The sequence below is a fragment of the Rhinopithecus roxellana genome, chromosome 8, assembly GCF_007565055.1.
Source record: "Rhinopithecus roxellana isolate Shanxi Qingling chromosome 8, ASM756505v1, whole genome shotgun sequence".
Lineage (NCBI taxonomy): Eukaryota > Metazoa > Chordata > Mammalia > Primates > Cercopithecidae > Rhinopithecus > Rhinopithecus roxellana.
The window spans coordinates 13,019,026-13,035,639 of NC_044556.1; the positions used below are offsets into that span (position 1 = coordinate 13,019,026).

Sequence of the window (16,614 nt, forward strand, 5' to 3'; positions counted from 1 at the left end):
CAGAGATGGGCAGGGGTTTGTCTGAGACCACACAGCAAAAAGGGGCAGCAGAGGAGGATGGGAACCCAGATCTGCTTCCCTCCCAGCCTATACCCCTGCAGCCCCCCCTGGCCCCTGCAAACTTGTATTTAAGCCTCCTCATTACAGGGGTTTGGAGCCGAGGAAACCCTACTGTCTTCTAGCAAATGCTCTCCCTAGACGGCAATCTTTGATGGAGGCTCTGGGAGAAGTTGTTCAGGCCTGTGCATTTATTGAGCGCCTACTGTATACCTGGTGCAGGTATAGGGTTGGGTGGAAGGGTCTTTTCCACTACAGTGTTTCAGAACCCTTTTTTCCTCCCCCATTATTGCCTTCCCTGGCCAGGCAAGGTGGCTCACGCCTGTAATCCCAGTCCTTTGGGTGTCTGAGGCAGGAGGATCGCTTCAGCCTTGGAATTTGAGTTCAGCCTGGGCAACATAGTGAGGCCTCATCTCTACAAAAAAATGTTTTTAAAAAATTAGGTGGATGTAGTGCCACAAGCCTGTAGTCCCAGCTACTTGGGAAGCGAAGGCAAGAGAATCGCTTGGGCCCAGGAGGTCGAGCCTGCAGTGAGCTGTGATGATGCCACTGTGCTCCACCCTGGGCCACAGAGTGAGGCCCTGTCTCAAAAAAAAAAAAAAAAAAAAAATCAAGACCATAATTTCCTTCCCCTAAAGAGCCCTTTTAAATATTTTTTTCCCTAATCACTCCCCTGTGAAATTTTAATGGCATAGGTACATTTTATATACCTCTCTATATATAATGTACATACGCCATTAAATATATATTATATATAATATATTATATATAGGTATATAAAGTATACCTATTTGCCATATAGATAGGTATATAAAATGTACCTGTATGGCATGTAGATATGTAAAATATGCCATATAGGTATATAAAATATGCTTATGGCATTAAATATGTATATATAAGATACAAATATACTATATATGTTATCTTCTATACTGTAACTATATATGTCTGTACATTATTATTATTATTATTATTATTATTGTTATTATTGAGATGGAGTTTCACTCTTGTTGCCCAGGCTGGAGTGCAGTGGTTCGATCTCGGCTCACCACAACCTCCGCCTCCTGGGTTCAAGCGATTTTCCTGCCTCAGCCTCCCAAGTAGCTGGATTTACAGGCATGTGCCACCACGCCCGGCTAATTTTGTATTTTTAGTAGAGACGGGGTTACTCCATGTTGGTCAGGCTGCTCTCGAACTCCCGACCTCAGGTGATTCACTCACTTCGGCCTCCCAAAGTTCTGGAATTACAGGTGTGAGCCACCGTGCCCAGCCTGCATTTTTTTAAAAACACAAAATTCTGGCCAGACATGGCAGCTCACACCTGTAATCCCAGTGCTTTTGGAGGCCTAGGCAGGAGGGTCACTTGAGAGACCAGCCTGGGCAACATAGTGAGACCCCCATCTCAAAACAAAACAACAACAGAACTTCTGAGCTAGGCAGACAACTTTCCTTTGAATCTGACACCAGCTTTGGGAAATACGCTCTGTGCACTGGGCCTGGGTTGACCCACCTCACAAATTGAGCAGATTTAATCAGATGGGGCCAGGAAGTGCTATTTCAGCACAGTAAAAACTCAGCAGATGGAAGCTGCCCGCTGGGGTCTGGGGAATCTTGGGGCCTTGGAAGTTAGCCAGCCTGAGACATTATGCACTTATGCACATCTGCTCAGACCGAAAGAAGGTCCATTTTAAGGCTGGGTGTTTACTAAGTAGGTGGAGGAGGAGGAGGAATTATCTGTGCCTCTTTTTTTCTTTTCTTTTCTTTTTTGTTTTTGTTTTGTTTTTTGAGATGGAGTCTTGCTCAGTCGCTCAGGCTGGGGTGCAGTGGTGCGATCTCGGCTCACTGCAAACTCCGCCTCCCGGGTTCACGCCATTCTCCTGCCTCAGCCTCCCCAGTAGCTGAGACTACAGGCGCCCGCCACCACGCCCGGCTAATTTTTTGTATTTTTCGCAGAGATGGGGTTTCACCGTGTTAGCCAGGATGGTCTCGATCTCCTGACCTCGTGATCCGCCCGCCTCGGCCTCCCAAAGTGCTGGGATTACAGGCATGAGCCACCACGCCCGGCCCCTCTTTTCTTTTCATGGAAGCAGCCAGGGCAACACAGTGCGCTAGAATGTTCCTTCCTCATGGCAAAATATTCTGTGCTGTCCAACTTGGTCACCACCAGCCACATGTGGCTCTTTGGTGCTTGAAATGTGATTTGTGCAACTGAGCAACTTAAAATTTAATTTTCTTTCTTTCTTTTTTTTTTTTTTTTTTTTGAGACATAGTCTTGCTCTGTCACCCAAGCTGGAATGCGGTGGCTCCATCATAGCTCACTGCAACCTCCACCTCCCAGGCTTAAGCAATCCTCCCACCTCAGCTCCCCGAGTGGCTGGAGCTACAGGCATGCCGCTACACCCAGCTAACTTTTGTATTTTTTGTAGAGATGGGGTCTCGCCATGGTGCCCAGGCTGGTCTGGAACTCCTGGGCTCAAGTGATCCTCCTGCCTCGGCCTTTCAAAGCACTGGGATTACAGGCATGTGCCACCACGCCCCGCCTAATTTTATTTCAGTGTAGCTGACTTAAATGTAAAAAGTCATATGTGGCTGTGACGCTCATACCAAGGGCACTAGAACATGGGGAGTTTTCAGGAGCCAAGTGATGGAAGAACGGTCAGCAGGTGGTTGGGAAATATTCCCAGGTTTTAGAGATGATTTAAAATGAGACGGCCGGCTGGGCGCAGTGGCTTACGCCTGTAGTCCCAGCACTTTGGGAGGCCAAGGCAGGAGGATCACTTGAGGTCGGGAATTCAAGACCAGCCTGGCCAACATGGCAAAATCCTGTCTCTACTACAAATACAAAAATTAGCCAGGTGTGATGGTGGGAGCCTGTAGTCCCAGCTACTCAAGATGGTGAGGCAGGAGATTTGGTTGAACCCGAGAGGCAGAGGTTGCAGTGAGCCGAGATCGTCCCACTGCACTCTAGCCTGGGCAACAGAGCGAGATTCCATCTAAATAAATAAATGCATATATACATAAAGTGAGACAGCCAAATAAAAAGGAAGGAGATTCTGACCAGGCTGCCACGCGGGTGAACCTTAAGGCCATTAAGCTCAGTTGAGAAATGCTGGACATGGAAGACCAAATCCTGTGTGGTTCCACTCCTAGGAGGTCCCTAGAGTCATCAGATTCGTAGAGACAGAAAGGAGGTTGGGGGGTGGGGATGTCGGGGCTGGGGAGGGGACGGGGAGTGAGTGTTTCATGGGGACAGAGTTTCAGTTCGGGAAGATGAGAAAGTTCTGGAGAGGATGGTGGTGATGGCAGCATAGCTGTTGGAATGCATTTAATGCCACTAAGCTGTGTGTGTAAAGATGGAATGGTAGGCCGGGTGCAGTGGCTCACACCTGTAATCCCAGCACTTTGGGAGGCCAAGGCGGGTGGATCATGAGGTCAGGAGATCGAAGATCATCCTGGCTAACACGGTGAAACCCCATCTCTACTAAAAATACAAAAAATTAGCCAGGTGTGGTGGTGGGCGCCTGTAGTCCCAGCTACTCGGGAGGCTGAGGCAGGAGAATGGCGTGAACCCGGGAGGCGGAGTTTGCAGTGAGCGGAGATCGCGCCACTGCACTCCAGCCTGGGTGACAGAGCAAGACTCTGTTTCAAAAAAAAAAAAAAAAAAGATGGAATGGTAAATATTATGTATATTTTACCACAGTAAGAAATTAAATTAAAAATTAAAATGTGATGGCATATATTTATAGCATATTATTTTAAAACTACACTAATTTTGCCCAGGCATGGTGGTGCTCACCCATGGTTCCAATTACTCGACAGGCTGAGGCGGGGGGACTGCTTGAGCCGAGGAGGTCCAGGCTGCAATGAGCGGTGATTGTGCCACTGCACTGCAGCCTGGGTGACAGAGCAAGACCCTGTCTCAAAAACAAACAAAATTAGGCCGGGGACAGTGGCTTACACCTGTAATCCTGGTACTTTAGGAGGCTGAGGCATGTGGATCACTTGAGGTCAGAAGTTCAAGACCAGCCTGGCCAACTTGGTGAAACCCCATCTCTACTAAAAATACAAAAAATTAGCCGGGTGTGGTGGTGTGTGCCTGTCATCCCAGCTACTTAGGAGGCTGAGGCAGGAGAATCCCTTGAACCCAGGAGGCAGAGGCTGCAGTGAGCTGAGATCGTGCCATTGCACTCCAGCCTGGGCAACAGAGCAAGACTCCGTCCCCCCTCCAAAAAAAATTAAATTTAAAAACACATAAATTCCTAGGACTGTAGGAAAAGAAGAAAACTTCCTTAACCCAAGAAAGGGAGCTACAAAACCCCACAGCTAACCCTGTACTTAGTGGTGAGAGACTGGATGTTTTCTCCTGAGATCGGGAACAAGATAAGGACACCACTCTCACCATTTCTATTGAACATTGTACTGGAAGTTCTGCCAGACCAATAAGGCAAGAAAAGAGGTGGGACGTGGTAGCTCACACCTGTAATCCCAGCACTCTGAGAGACCAAAGCCGGTGGATCGCTTGAGCCCAGGAATCCCAGACCAGCCAGGGCAACATTGCAAAAACCTGTATCTACAAATAATACAAAAATTAGCCAGATGTGGTGGCGTGCACCTGGGGGCCCAGCTACTCAGGAACCTCAGATAGAAGGATGGCTGGATCTCAGCAGTTTAAAACCGCAGTTAGCTGTGATTGTGCCACTGCACTCCAGCCTGCGTGACAGAGCAAGATCCTGTCTCAAAAACAAAGAAGAAAAAGAGATCATCCTGGCTAACATGGTGAAATCCCATCTCTACTAAAAATACAACAGGCCGGGCGCGGTGGCTCAAGCCTGTAATCCCAGCACTTTGGGAGGCCGAGACGGGCGGATCACGAGGTCAGGAGATCGAGACCATCCTGGCTAACACGGTGAAACCCCGTCTCTACTAAAAAATACAAAAAACTAGCCGGGCGAGGTGGCGGGCGCCTGTAGTCCCAGCTACTTGGAGGCTGAGGCAGGAGAATGGCGGGAACCCGGGAGCCGGAGCTTGCAGTGAGCTGAGATCCGGCCACTGCACTCCAGCCTGGGCGACACAGCGAGACTCCGTCTCAAAAAAAAAATAAAAAATAATAAAATAAATAAATAAAAAATAAAAATACAACAAAAATTAGCTGGGCGTGTGGGTGTGGTGGCGGGTGCGTGTTATCCCAGCTACTCGGGAGGCTGAGGCAGGAGAATTGCTTGAACCTGGAAGGCGGAGCTTGCAGTGAGCTGGATCGTACCACTGCAGCTCCAGCCTGGGCAACGGGAGAACAAGAGCGAGATTCCATCTCAAAAAAAAAAAAAAAAAAAAAGATAAAAATAACACCATGGAAGACAGTAACAACAGTGATATTAATCAAATAGCTATAGTAGTGAAGCCACCCTCTGCCTGGTGAAGCGCTGACTATGGCAAGCCATGGTTCTGGGAGTTTTATTAATAATTCATTTATCGGCCGGGCGCGGTGGCTCACGCCTGTAATCCCAGCACTTTGGGAGGCCGAGACGGGCGGATCACAAGGTCAGGAGATCAAGACCAGCCTGGCTAACACGGTGAAACCCCGTCTCTACTAAAAAAAAATACAAAACACTAGCCGGGCGAGGTGGCGGGCGCCTGTACTCCCAGCTACTCGGGAGGCTGAGGCAGGAGAATGGCGTAAACCCGGGAGGCGGAGCTTGCAGTGAGCTGAGATCCAGCCACTGCACTCTAGCCTGGGCGACAGAGCGAGACTCCGTCTCAAAAAAAAAAATAATAATAATAATAATAATAAATCATTTATCACCTTTTTTTTTCCTTTTTTTTTTTTTGAGATGGCGTCTCACTCTGTCACCCAAACTAGAGTGCAGTTGGTCCTGATCTCGGCTCACTGCAACCTCCACCTCCTGAGTTCAAGTGATTCTCCTGCCTAAGCCTCCTGAGTAGCTGGGACTATAGGCATGCACCACCACACCCAACTATTTTTTTTTTTTGAAGACCGAGTCTCACTCTGTCACCCAGGCTGGAGTGCAGCTGGCGCAGTCTCGGCTCACTGCAAGCTCTACCTCCCGGGTTCACACCATTCTCCTGCCTCAGCCTCCCCAGCAACTGGGACTACAGGCGTCCGCCACCACGCCCAGCTAATTTTTTTGTATTTTTAGTAGAGACGGGGTTTCATTGTGTTAGCCAGGATGGTCTCGACCTCCTGACCTCATGATCCACCCAACTCAGCCTCCCAAAGTGCTGGAATTACAGGTGTGAGCCACCGCACCCGGCCACAACTAATTTTTTTATTTTTAGTAGAGGTGAGGTTTCACCACGTTGGTCAGGATGGTCTCGAACTCCTGACCTCTTGATCCACCTACGTGGGCCTCTCATAGTGCTGGGAATACAGGCGTGAGCCACTGCACCTGGCCAATGTTTCATTCATTACCATCTTGTCCCTCATAAATAGCTTCCAAGAGAGGGTGCTATAGCTGTGTCCATTTCACAGATGAGGAGAGTGAGGCATGGATGCATCTGAGACCCCACTCCCTGGCTGCCCAAATTGGAAGCTCATGCTGGGAGCCACCATGGGGGCCTGGCACTTAGTAGGTGCCCAAGAAACATTCTCGCTTCCCAGGGAAACATCCGGACGCCAGCTGGACACTGCAACCTGCTGAGTCCATGTGGGCTCTGGTTCCAGAAGAGGGTCCTGTGCCCACAGCCTGGAGCCCAGACGGCCGGCTGCCCGGGCTGGGCCCTTCCCAACATCATGGCCACCGGTGCCCAGCCTTGAGGCAGTCCAAACGGAACTGGCCAGCTCCGAGGGGCCGCTGGCTGCCCCAGCCTGGGATCGGCTGCAGGGCTCGGGGCCGAGCTGGGCACACTCCCCTCGGCTGCTGTCTGGCCCAGTTGGCCACGGCTAGGGCAGCCTCGCTGGAGGAAGGGCTTCTCTCATCTGCTCCTCTGTTTCCTGATGAGGAAACTGAGGCACCGGGCCTTGCTCCTGTGCTGTTTATGGCACCTTTGGTCGTGGCAATCAGTGGGTGCTGGACACACAGTGTGTGCAAAGCCGTTAGCACAGTGCCAGGCTAACTCCGGAGGCTCCGTGCACCAGGAAATATCATCGCTTTGACCATTCCCACGGCAACCCTGAGAGTGGTCTCCATGTATTTTCTTTCATTCATTTATTTATCTATTTATTTTTGAGACAGAGTCTCGCTCTGTCACCCAGGCTGGAGTGCAGTGGCACGATCTCAGGCTCACTGCAAGCTCCGCCTCCCGGGTTCACGCCATTCTCCTGCCTCAGCCTCCTGAGTAGCTGGGACTACAGGCGCCCGCCACCACGCCCAGCTAATTGTTTGTATTTTTAGTAGAGACGGGGTTTTACCGTTTTAGCCAGGATGGTCTCGATCTCCTGACCTCGTGATCCGCCCGCTTCAGCCTCCCAAAGTGCTGGGATTACAGGCGTGAGCCACCCCCCCCCCAGCCGATTTATTTTTTTAAAACAAGGTCTTGCTCTGTCACTCAGGCTGGAGTGCAGTGGCATGATCACAGCTCACTGCACCGTCGACCTCCCAGGCTCAAGTGATCCTCCTGAGTAGCTGGGACTACAGGCATCTGCCACCATGTCCAGCTAATTTTTTTCTTTTTCTTTTTTTATGAGATGGAGTTTTGCTCTTGTCGCCCAGACTAGGAGTGCAGTAATGACACGATCTCAGCTCACCGCAACCTCCACCTCCCAGGTTCAAGCAATTCTCCTGCCTCAGCCTCCCAAGTAACTGGGATTACAGGCATGCGCCACTATGCCCAGCTAATTTTGTATTTTTAGTAGAGACAGGGTTTCACCATGTCGGTCAGGCTGTTCTTGAACTCCTGACCTCAAGTGAACTGCCCGCCTCGGCCTCCCAAAGTGCTGAGATTACAGGAGTGAGCCACCGTGCCTGGCCTATTTTGTGTGTGTGTGTGTGTTTTGTAAAAACGGGGTCTCACTGTGTTGCCCTGGCTGGTCTCGAACTCCTGGCCTCAAGTGATCCTCCTGCTTTGGCCTCCCAAAGTGCAGAGATTACAGGCGTGAGCCACTGTGCCACTACCCCTGGCTTAATCATCATCTCATTTTGTGGATGAGGAAACTCAGGCCTTGAAAGGAAAGTGACCTGCTCAGGAACACAGAGACCCCGGGGGGCTCTCAGAGACAGTATTGGGCTCAGGTGTCTGATCCCAGCACAAAACTGGATAAAATAACCCTGGTGAAAAAGCCCATCGCGGGGCCTGGGAGGGAGAACACTGCTCATAGTTCTGACCCGTAGCTTTCCTTGTCTATGAAATGGATACAGCCAGGCACGGTGGCTCACGCTTGTAATCCCAGCACTTTGGGAGGCCAAGGCAGGTGGATCACTTGAGGTCAGGAGTTCAAGACCAGCCTGACCAACATGGTGAAACCCCGTGTCTACTGAAAATACAAACATTAGCCGGGCGTGATGGCAAATGCCTGTAATCCCAGCTACTCTGGAGGCTGAGGCAGGAAAATCACTTGAACCAGGGAGGCAGAGGTTACAGCGAGCTGCGATCGCACCACTGCACTCCAGCCTGGCAGACAGAGTGAGACCCTGTCTCAAAAAAAATATCAAAAAATAAAAGAAATAGAAGAAAGTAATAACAGGGCGGATTCTTTCGTGATTGAAGTCTCCAAATGCCCTCAAGTGCCTCAGGATTGTGCTCTCCTCACTACCTCCCAGCTCTGATAAGGCCTGGGCAATGTTTGTGCCATGTGGAAGATGAGAAACAGGCTCAGGCCAGTTAGGCAACTTGCCTGAGGTCACACAGCAATTGCATCCTGGCCTTGGGGTCTGGCTGGTGGGCCGGAGGAGCATGTCACTTCCTGCAGCCTTCGATGTTGGTTCCTGCCACCTTTGTCTTTGACCTGGGCGATGCATGAGTGGGGCTGGGGAAGGGGGTCTGCCTGGCTGGGCTTGTCCACCTGCCCCCCAGCTTCAGCCCTCCGTGGAGGGGTCAGGGCTCCAGAGGGGGCGGATGTGACTCGTCCTGCATCCAGGCTGCCAGAGCTGATAACGCTGAGCTCAGCGTCTGTCTGCCTGCGCGTCTGCCAAGGAACCTGATTATTTTTAGATAAGATGGAGGGGCAGGCGCCGGGGCAGAGGGACACCCAAGCCGGGCGGGCGGTGGGGGCGTCGCCATCACAGAGACCACCCCTCAGCCTCTTCTCTCCGGGGTCTCTGAATGGCAACCCAGGACTAACAGTCGGGTCCCTGGGACTACAGGGGCAAGAGGCTGAGGCTAAGGGACCTGACGTCTCCAGGACTCACCTCTCTGGTCCTCAGTTTCCCCGTCTGTAAAACGGGCACAGTGATAGACCTCCCGCATAGGGCTGAGGCGGAGCTGAATGACTGAACCTCATTTTATTTTATTTATTTATTTATTTTGAGATGGAACCTTGCTCTTGTCATCCAGACTGGAGTGCAGCGGCATGATCTCCACTTGCTGCAACCTCTGCTTCCCGGGTTCAAGTGATTCTCCTGACTCAGCCTCCGCAGTAGCTGGGATTACAGGACCGTGCTCCACGCCCGGCTAATTTTTGTATTTTTAGTAGAGACGGGGTTTCGCCATGTTGTCCAGGCTGGTCTCGAACTCCTGACCTCAAGTGATTTTCCTGCCTTGCCCTCCCAAAGTGCTGGGATTACAGGTGTGAGCCACTGTGCCTGGCCATTTTGTTTTTTGTTTGTTTGTTTGTTTAATTTTATTTTCTGAGATGGGGTCTTGCTATGTTACCCAGGCTGGCCTCCAACTCCAGTCGCCGAGCCTGGAGTGCAGTGGTGCAATCTTGGCTCACTGCAACCTCCGCCTCTGAGGTTAAAGTGATTCTTCTGCCTCAGCCTCCCGAGTAGCTGGGATTACAGGTCTGTGCCACCACACCTGGCTAGTTTTTGCGCTTTTAGTAGAGATGGGGTTTCACCATGTTGGATAGTTTAGTCTCAAACTCCTGACCCCGACCTCGGGTGATCCGGCTCCCTTGGCCTCCCAAAGTGCTGGGAATACAGGCGTGAGCCACCACGCCTGGCCTGAACTTCATTTTACAGATGAGGCTCAGAGAGGGCAAGTGACTTGCTCAGGGTCACACAGCAAGAAAGCAGCAGAGCGGGGATTTGAACGTCGGTCTGTTAAGACTCCAGATGTCTAAGTTCTTACCCATGACTGAGCCACCCCTGCAGAAGCAGAGGGCTCACCCCAGCATACAGGTACCCTGGCGCTCACAGGGGCCCGGCTGGTGTCTGCAGGGTGCCTGGCCAGATGTCCGTGACCCTCTAGGGCAGCAGCCAAGGGAAGGGCCCAAGCAGAGACCCCAGGGCCTGGGCGTGTTTCAGGGCCACTCTCTCCACAGCACTGGCCCAGCCCAGGACTGGAGCACCGGCATCAACACCTCATCTGCTCCTGGGGTGGGGTCTCTGTGACGTCACCAATGTTTCTTCCCTCTCTTTGCAGATGCAGAGCAGAGCGGCAGTCCCCGGGCGGGGATGGGCTCTGACCAGGAGGACAGCAAGCCCATCACGCTGGGTGAGTCTGGGGGCATCGTGGCGGTGAAGGGTGGACGGCACAGCCCTGTCCTTGTCTTTTATTTAGGAATCATTTGCTTGGCACCACTCATTTTACAGAGGAGCAGACTGAGGCTCAGAGAGGTTAAGGGGCCTGCCCAGAGGCGACCAGGGAGCTGGGTTGGAACCCACGACTCTTGAGCTCCCAGCTTCTGGGCTCTGAGGTGCTCAGCCCATGGGAGACCCCGGAGGGTTCTATAGTCCCATGGGATGTTTGGGGGTTTTTGTTTGTTTTGTTTTGTTTTCATTCATTTATTTGAGAGGGAGTCTCACTCTGTCACCCAGGCTAGAGTGCAGTGGTGCGATCTCAGCTCACTGCAACCTCCGCCTCCCGAGTTCAAGTGATTCACCTGCCTCAGTCTCCCAAGTAGCTGGGATTACAGGTACGTGCCACCACGCCCAGCTAATTTTTGTATTTTTAGTAGAGACGGGGTTTCTCCATGTTCGCCAGGTTGGTCTTGAACTCCTGATCTCAGGTGATCCACCTACCTCAGCCTCCCAAAGTGCTGGGATTATAGGCGTGAGCCACCGCGCCCGGCCTGTTTGTCTTAGAAACAGTCTCACTCTGCTGCCTAGGCTGGAGTGCAGTGACACCATCCTAGCTCACTGCAGCCTGGACCAGCTGAGCTCAAGCAATCCTCCCATCTCAGCTCAAGTAGCTGGGACTACAGGTGTGCGCCACTGTGCCTGGCTATTTTTTTTTTTTTTTTTTTTTTTGAGATGGAGTCTCGCTCTGTTGCCCAGGCTGGAGTGCAGTGGTGCGATCTCAGCTCACTGCAAACTCTGCCTCCTGGGTTCACACCATTCTTCTGCCTCAGCCTCCCGAGTAGCTGGGACTACAGGTGCCCCATCACCACGGCTGGCTAATTTTTGTATTTTTAGTAGAGATGGGATTTCACCATGTTGGCCTGGCTGGTCTCAAACTCCTGACCTCGTGATCCACCTGCCTGGGCCTCCCAAAGTGCTGGGATTACAGGCGTGAGCCACCGCGCCTGATTTTTTAACATTTTTTTGTTTTTGTAGAGACAAAGTCTCACTATGTTGCTCAGACTGGTCTCAAACTTCTGAGCTCAAGTGATCCTCCTGCCTTGGCTTCCCAAAGCGCTGGGATCACAGGTGTGAGCCGCCACACCAGCCCTCATGGGATGTCTTCATAGATGGGTAGGACAGTGTAATTCTATGTTGTAGGGATAGGAAGTGGGTACTTTTAGCTCACCTAGACCAGAGCAGTCACTTCCATCCTCGCCCCCAGCTCCTGCCCTTGTCCCCCACCGGTTGTCTTTCTCACTATGGCCAGAGGACGCCTGTGAGCCCCCAAGTCAGGGTCCGTCCCTCTTCTGCCCACAGCCCTCCACAGCCCTCCACGGCTCCCACCTCTCTTGAGGTAAAAGCCCAGGTCCTCCCTGTGACCCACAGGGCCCTACACAGCCTGTCCCCACCCCGCCCTGTCCTCCCCTCCTCCCTTTCTCCCCCTTGCCCACTCCCAGCCACACAGACCTCCTCGCTGTTCCTCCAGTGCACCAGGCCCAGTTCTGCCTCACGGCCGTTGCACATTCCGTTCCCTCTGTCTAAACAGCTAACTAACTGCTCACTTGCTCTCTCCAGATCTCCCCTGGTCTCAGCTCAAATGCCCCCTTCTCAGAGAGGTCTACCCTGAGCTCCTTCACCTCACGCAGCTTCTGGCCACCCTCAATCTCAGCCCTCTGTTTTCTCTCCTTCAGAGGAAGTTAGTGATTGCCTATGGATTTGCTGAGTTGCTTAGTGACTGTATGGGTGTTTGCTCATCTCCCCAGTGGAACATCACCTCCTCAAGGGCAGAGAGGCTTTGTCTGTCTAGATCTCTGTTGTGCCCTCAGGGCTTAGAATGGGGCCTGGTGCAGAGTGGGTGCTCAATAAATATTTGTAGAAAGAAAGGAAGGAGAGGGATGAAGCAGAGAGAAAAAGAGATAAGAGAGGATGTGTGAGGACAGGAAAGAGGAGAGATGAAAAAGAAGGAAGGGGCTGGGTGCGGTGGCTCACACCTGTAATCCCAGCACTTTGGGAGGCCGAGGCAGGCAGATCACCTGAGGTCAGGAGTTCAAGACCAGCCTGACCAACATGGCGAAACCATGTCTCTACTAAAAATACAAAAATTAGCCGGGCATGGCAGGTGCACACCTATAATCCCAGCTACTCGGGAGGCTGAGGCAGGAGAATCGCTTGAACCCAGGAGGCAGAGGTTGTGGTGAGCCAAGATTGTGCAGCCTGGGTGACACAACAAGACTCTGTTTCAAAAAAAAAAAAAAAAAAAAGGGCAGGGTGTGGGGGCTCACGCCTGTAATCCTAGCACTCTGGGAGGCCGAGGCGGGTGGATCACCTGAGGTCAGGAGTTTGAGACCAGCCTGATCAACATGGAGAAACCACGTCTCTACTAAATATACAAAAATTAACCAGGCGTGGAGGCACATGCCTGTAATGCCAGCTACCCAGGAGGCTGAGGCAGGATAATTGCTTGAACCCAGTGAGCTGAGATTGCGCCATTGCACTCCAGTCTGGGCAATAAGAGTAAAGACTCCGTCTCAAAAAAAAAAAAAAAGAAAAAGCAGGAAGGGACCAGGGTGCGGTGGCTCACACCTGTAATCCCAGCACTTTGGGAGGCCGAGTTGGGCGGATGACCTGAGGTCAGGAGTTCAAGACCAGCATTGAACATGGCGAAAGCTAGAATGGTTCAAGCTTGGCGAAACCATCGCTTGAACCCGGGAGGCGGAGGTTGCAGAGCCTAGATCACGCCACTGCATTCCAGCCCGGGGGACAGAGTGAGACTCTGTCTCAAAAAAAAAAAAAAAAAAAAAAAGGAAAGAAAGGAAAAGAAGGAAGGAAGAGAAAGCGAGTGGGTGAGGCGTCCTTCTTGGAAGGACCGGAACAGGCGTGCACAGGGAGGCTGAAAGGTTCCCGGAGGTTCACAGGCCTGAGGCCACTCCTCACTGGCCCCTGGTGACTCCTCTGTCTGTGACCCGGGTCCTCCTCGGCCTCCTGTGATCCCCAGACGCCTTTCTCCAAGCCAGATGTTGGAGGGAGGTGGGGGGCAACGGCGCTTGACCTGGTCCCCTGGGGAGCTTGGGCGTCTGGTAGAGGAAATCACGTCCTCCCAGCTCGCCAGGGAGTCCCCCAGAGATGGAGCATAGCAGGCGCTGCACAAACAGGAAACCCCGGTGGGGGGAGGCGGAGGGGGCGTGCTGACACCAGCTGGCCAGCTGGGTCAGCAGGAAACAGCTCTGGCCACTTCTTCTGGACACTTGGGGGCCACCGCTCTGTCCTCCTCAGAATGTGTGGCCCTGAACCTCCCAGCACGCGGCGGGGTTCACTGTCTTCACTCAGCAAATGACTGTAACAGGGGGCCGGGTGTGATGGCTCAAGCCTGCAATCCCAGCACTTTGGGAAGTCGAAGCGGGAAGATCGCTTGAGCCCAGGAGTTCAAGACTAGCCTGGGTAGTATAGCAAGACCCTATCTCTACCAAAAAAAAAAAAAAAAAAATTAGCCAAGCATGGAGGTACATGCCTGTAATCCCAGCTACTTGGGAGGCTGAGGCAGGAGGATCACTTGAGCCCAGGAGTTTGAGACCAGCCTGGGTAACACAGCAAGACCCTATCTCTACAAAACGTAATAATAATAATGCAAAATTTAGCCCAGCATGGTGGTGCGCTGCCTGTAGTCCCAGCTACTTGGGAGGCTGAGGTAGAAGCATCGCTTGAGCCCAGGAGTTTGAGGCTGCAGTGAGCTATGATTGCACCACTGCACTCCAGCCTGGGCAACAGAGCAAAACTCTGTCTCTAAAAAAGAAAGGAAAGATTGTACCAGGGGGACTGGCGGGGGTTTGGGTCTGCAGAATTGGACACAGCCATGAGCTCCCTGCAGCCCGTGCTGCCCCCTGGGGGGCGGGAGAGGAACTGCTCCCACCGCCACCCAAAGGCCAAGAGCCTGTCCCACCTACAAACGGACCAGACTCCCTGGCTCTTTCCGTTCCAACCCTGCTGGCCTGCAACTTGCCAAGTGCGTTTCAACCCGGGGGCCTTTGCACGGGCTGTTCCCAGTGCCGGGAACATCGTGGCCCTCAGGGAGGCGATGAAACATCATCCGCATCAGAGAAGCCAACAGTCACGGGGCGGTTGCCAGGCGCTGTTCTCGGAGCTTTGCAGATTTTAACAAGTTCCTTCCTCTTATCCAGTCTCATCTTGAGGTCTTTGTAAAATGCTACCATCTCGGCCAGGCTTTCTCTGAGCCCTGGGTGTAAAGTAGCCTCCCTCCCCACCCTAGCTGGTTCCCCACCGGCCGCCTGCCTTACCACAGGCTGATGCACCTCGCATTTGACTTAATGAACTTTTAATTTGTAGTAAAATGTACATAATGTACAATGTATCATTTTAACCATTTTTAAGTGTCCAAGTCAAAGTGCACTAAGTACATTCACCTCTATCTAATTCCAGAACATTTCTTTTTCCCCCCAGGCTGGAGTGCAGTGGCGCAATCTCAGCACACTGCAACCTCCACCTTCCTGGTTCAAGCAATTCTCATGCCTCAGCCTCCCGAGTAGCTGGGATCATAGGCACATGCCACCACACCCAGCTAATTTTTGTATTTTTAGTAGAGACAGAGTTTCACCACGTTGGCCAGGCTGGTCTTGAACTCTTGATCTCAAGTGATTCTCTCACCTCAGCCTTCCAAAGTGCTGGAATTAAAGATGTGAACCGCTGAGCCCAGCCTAATTCCAGAACATTTCATCCCCCCTAAAAGAAACCCCGTCCCCATCAGCCACCACTCCCCATCTCCTCTCCCAGCCCTGGTGCCCACGTATCCCCTTCCTGTCTCTGTGGCTTGGCCTGTCCTGGATATTTCAGAGAAATGGCTCACACCTGTAATCCCAACACTTTGGGAGGCCAAGGCGGGTGGATCATGAGGTCAGGAGTTTGAGACCAGCTGGACCAAGATGGTGAAATCCTGACTCTACTAAAAATACAAAAATTAGCCAGGTGTGGTGGCAGGTACCTGTAATCCCAGCTATTTGGGAGGCTGAGGCAGGAGAATCGCTTGAACCTGGGAGGCAGAGGTTGCATTGAGCCGAGATTGCGCCACTGCACTCCAGCCTGGGCGACAGAGTGAGACTCCATCTCAAAAAAAAAAAAAAAGACATAGCATCACACGCTGTGTGGCCTTTTGTATCTGGCGTCCCTCATTGAATGATGTCCTCAAGGTGCATCCATGTTGTACCCTGTGTCAGAGCCTCGTTCTTTTATTTTTATTTACCCTTTTTGAGACAAAGTCTCATTCTCATGCCCAGGTTGGAGTGCAACGGCGTGATCTCGGCCTGTAGCTGGGACTACAGGCGCCCGCCACCACGCCCGGCTAATTTTTGTATTTTTAGTAGAGATGGGGTTTCACCATGTTGGCCAGGCTGGTCTTGAACTCCTGAGCCCAGGTGATCCACCCGCCTCCGCCTCCCAAAGTGCTGGGATTACAGGCGTGAGCTACCACTACTGCACCCAGCCCAGGTCCTCATTCTTTTTCCTTTTTTTTTTTTTTTTGAGACAGAGTCTTGCTCTGTCACCCAGGCTGGAGTGCAGTGGTGAAATCATAGCTCACTGCAGCCTCGATCTCCAAGGCTCAAGCAATCCTCCCACCTCGGTCTCCCAAGTAGCTGGGACTACAGGTATGCACCACCATGCCCGGCTAATTTTTGTACTTTTTGTAGGGATGGGGTTTCGCCATGTTGCCCAGGCTGTTCTCAAACTCCGGGGCTCAAGTGATCCACCCACCTCAGCTTCCCAAAGTGCTGGAACTACAGGCACACGCCACCATACCCAGCTAATTTTCCTATTTTTTGTAGACACAAGGTTTCGCCATGTCGCCCAGGCTGATCTCAAACCCGTGAGCTCACGAGATCCGCCCACCTCAGCTTCCCAAAGTGCTGGGATTACAGGCATGAGCCACCACACC

General features: G+C 52.1%; 1 protein-coding gene across 4 annotated transcripts in view; it reads left to right on the top strand.

Annotated features, from left to right (window-relative positions):
- The window catches only part of NFIC (nuclear factor I C), a 112,398-nt gene that overhangs the window by 57,933 nt on the left and 37,851 nt on the right, over positions 1-16,614 (top strand). For all 4 annotated transcript variants that reach the window (XM_030935794.1, XM_010367296.2, XM_010367297.2 and 1 more), the window contains exon 3: positions 10,534-10,605. In XM_030935794.1, the coding sequence (XP_030791654.1) occupies positions 10,534-10,605 (72 nt within the window). The remainder of the gene's footprint in view (positions 1-10,533; positions 10,606-16,614) is intronic.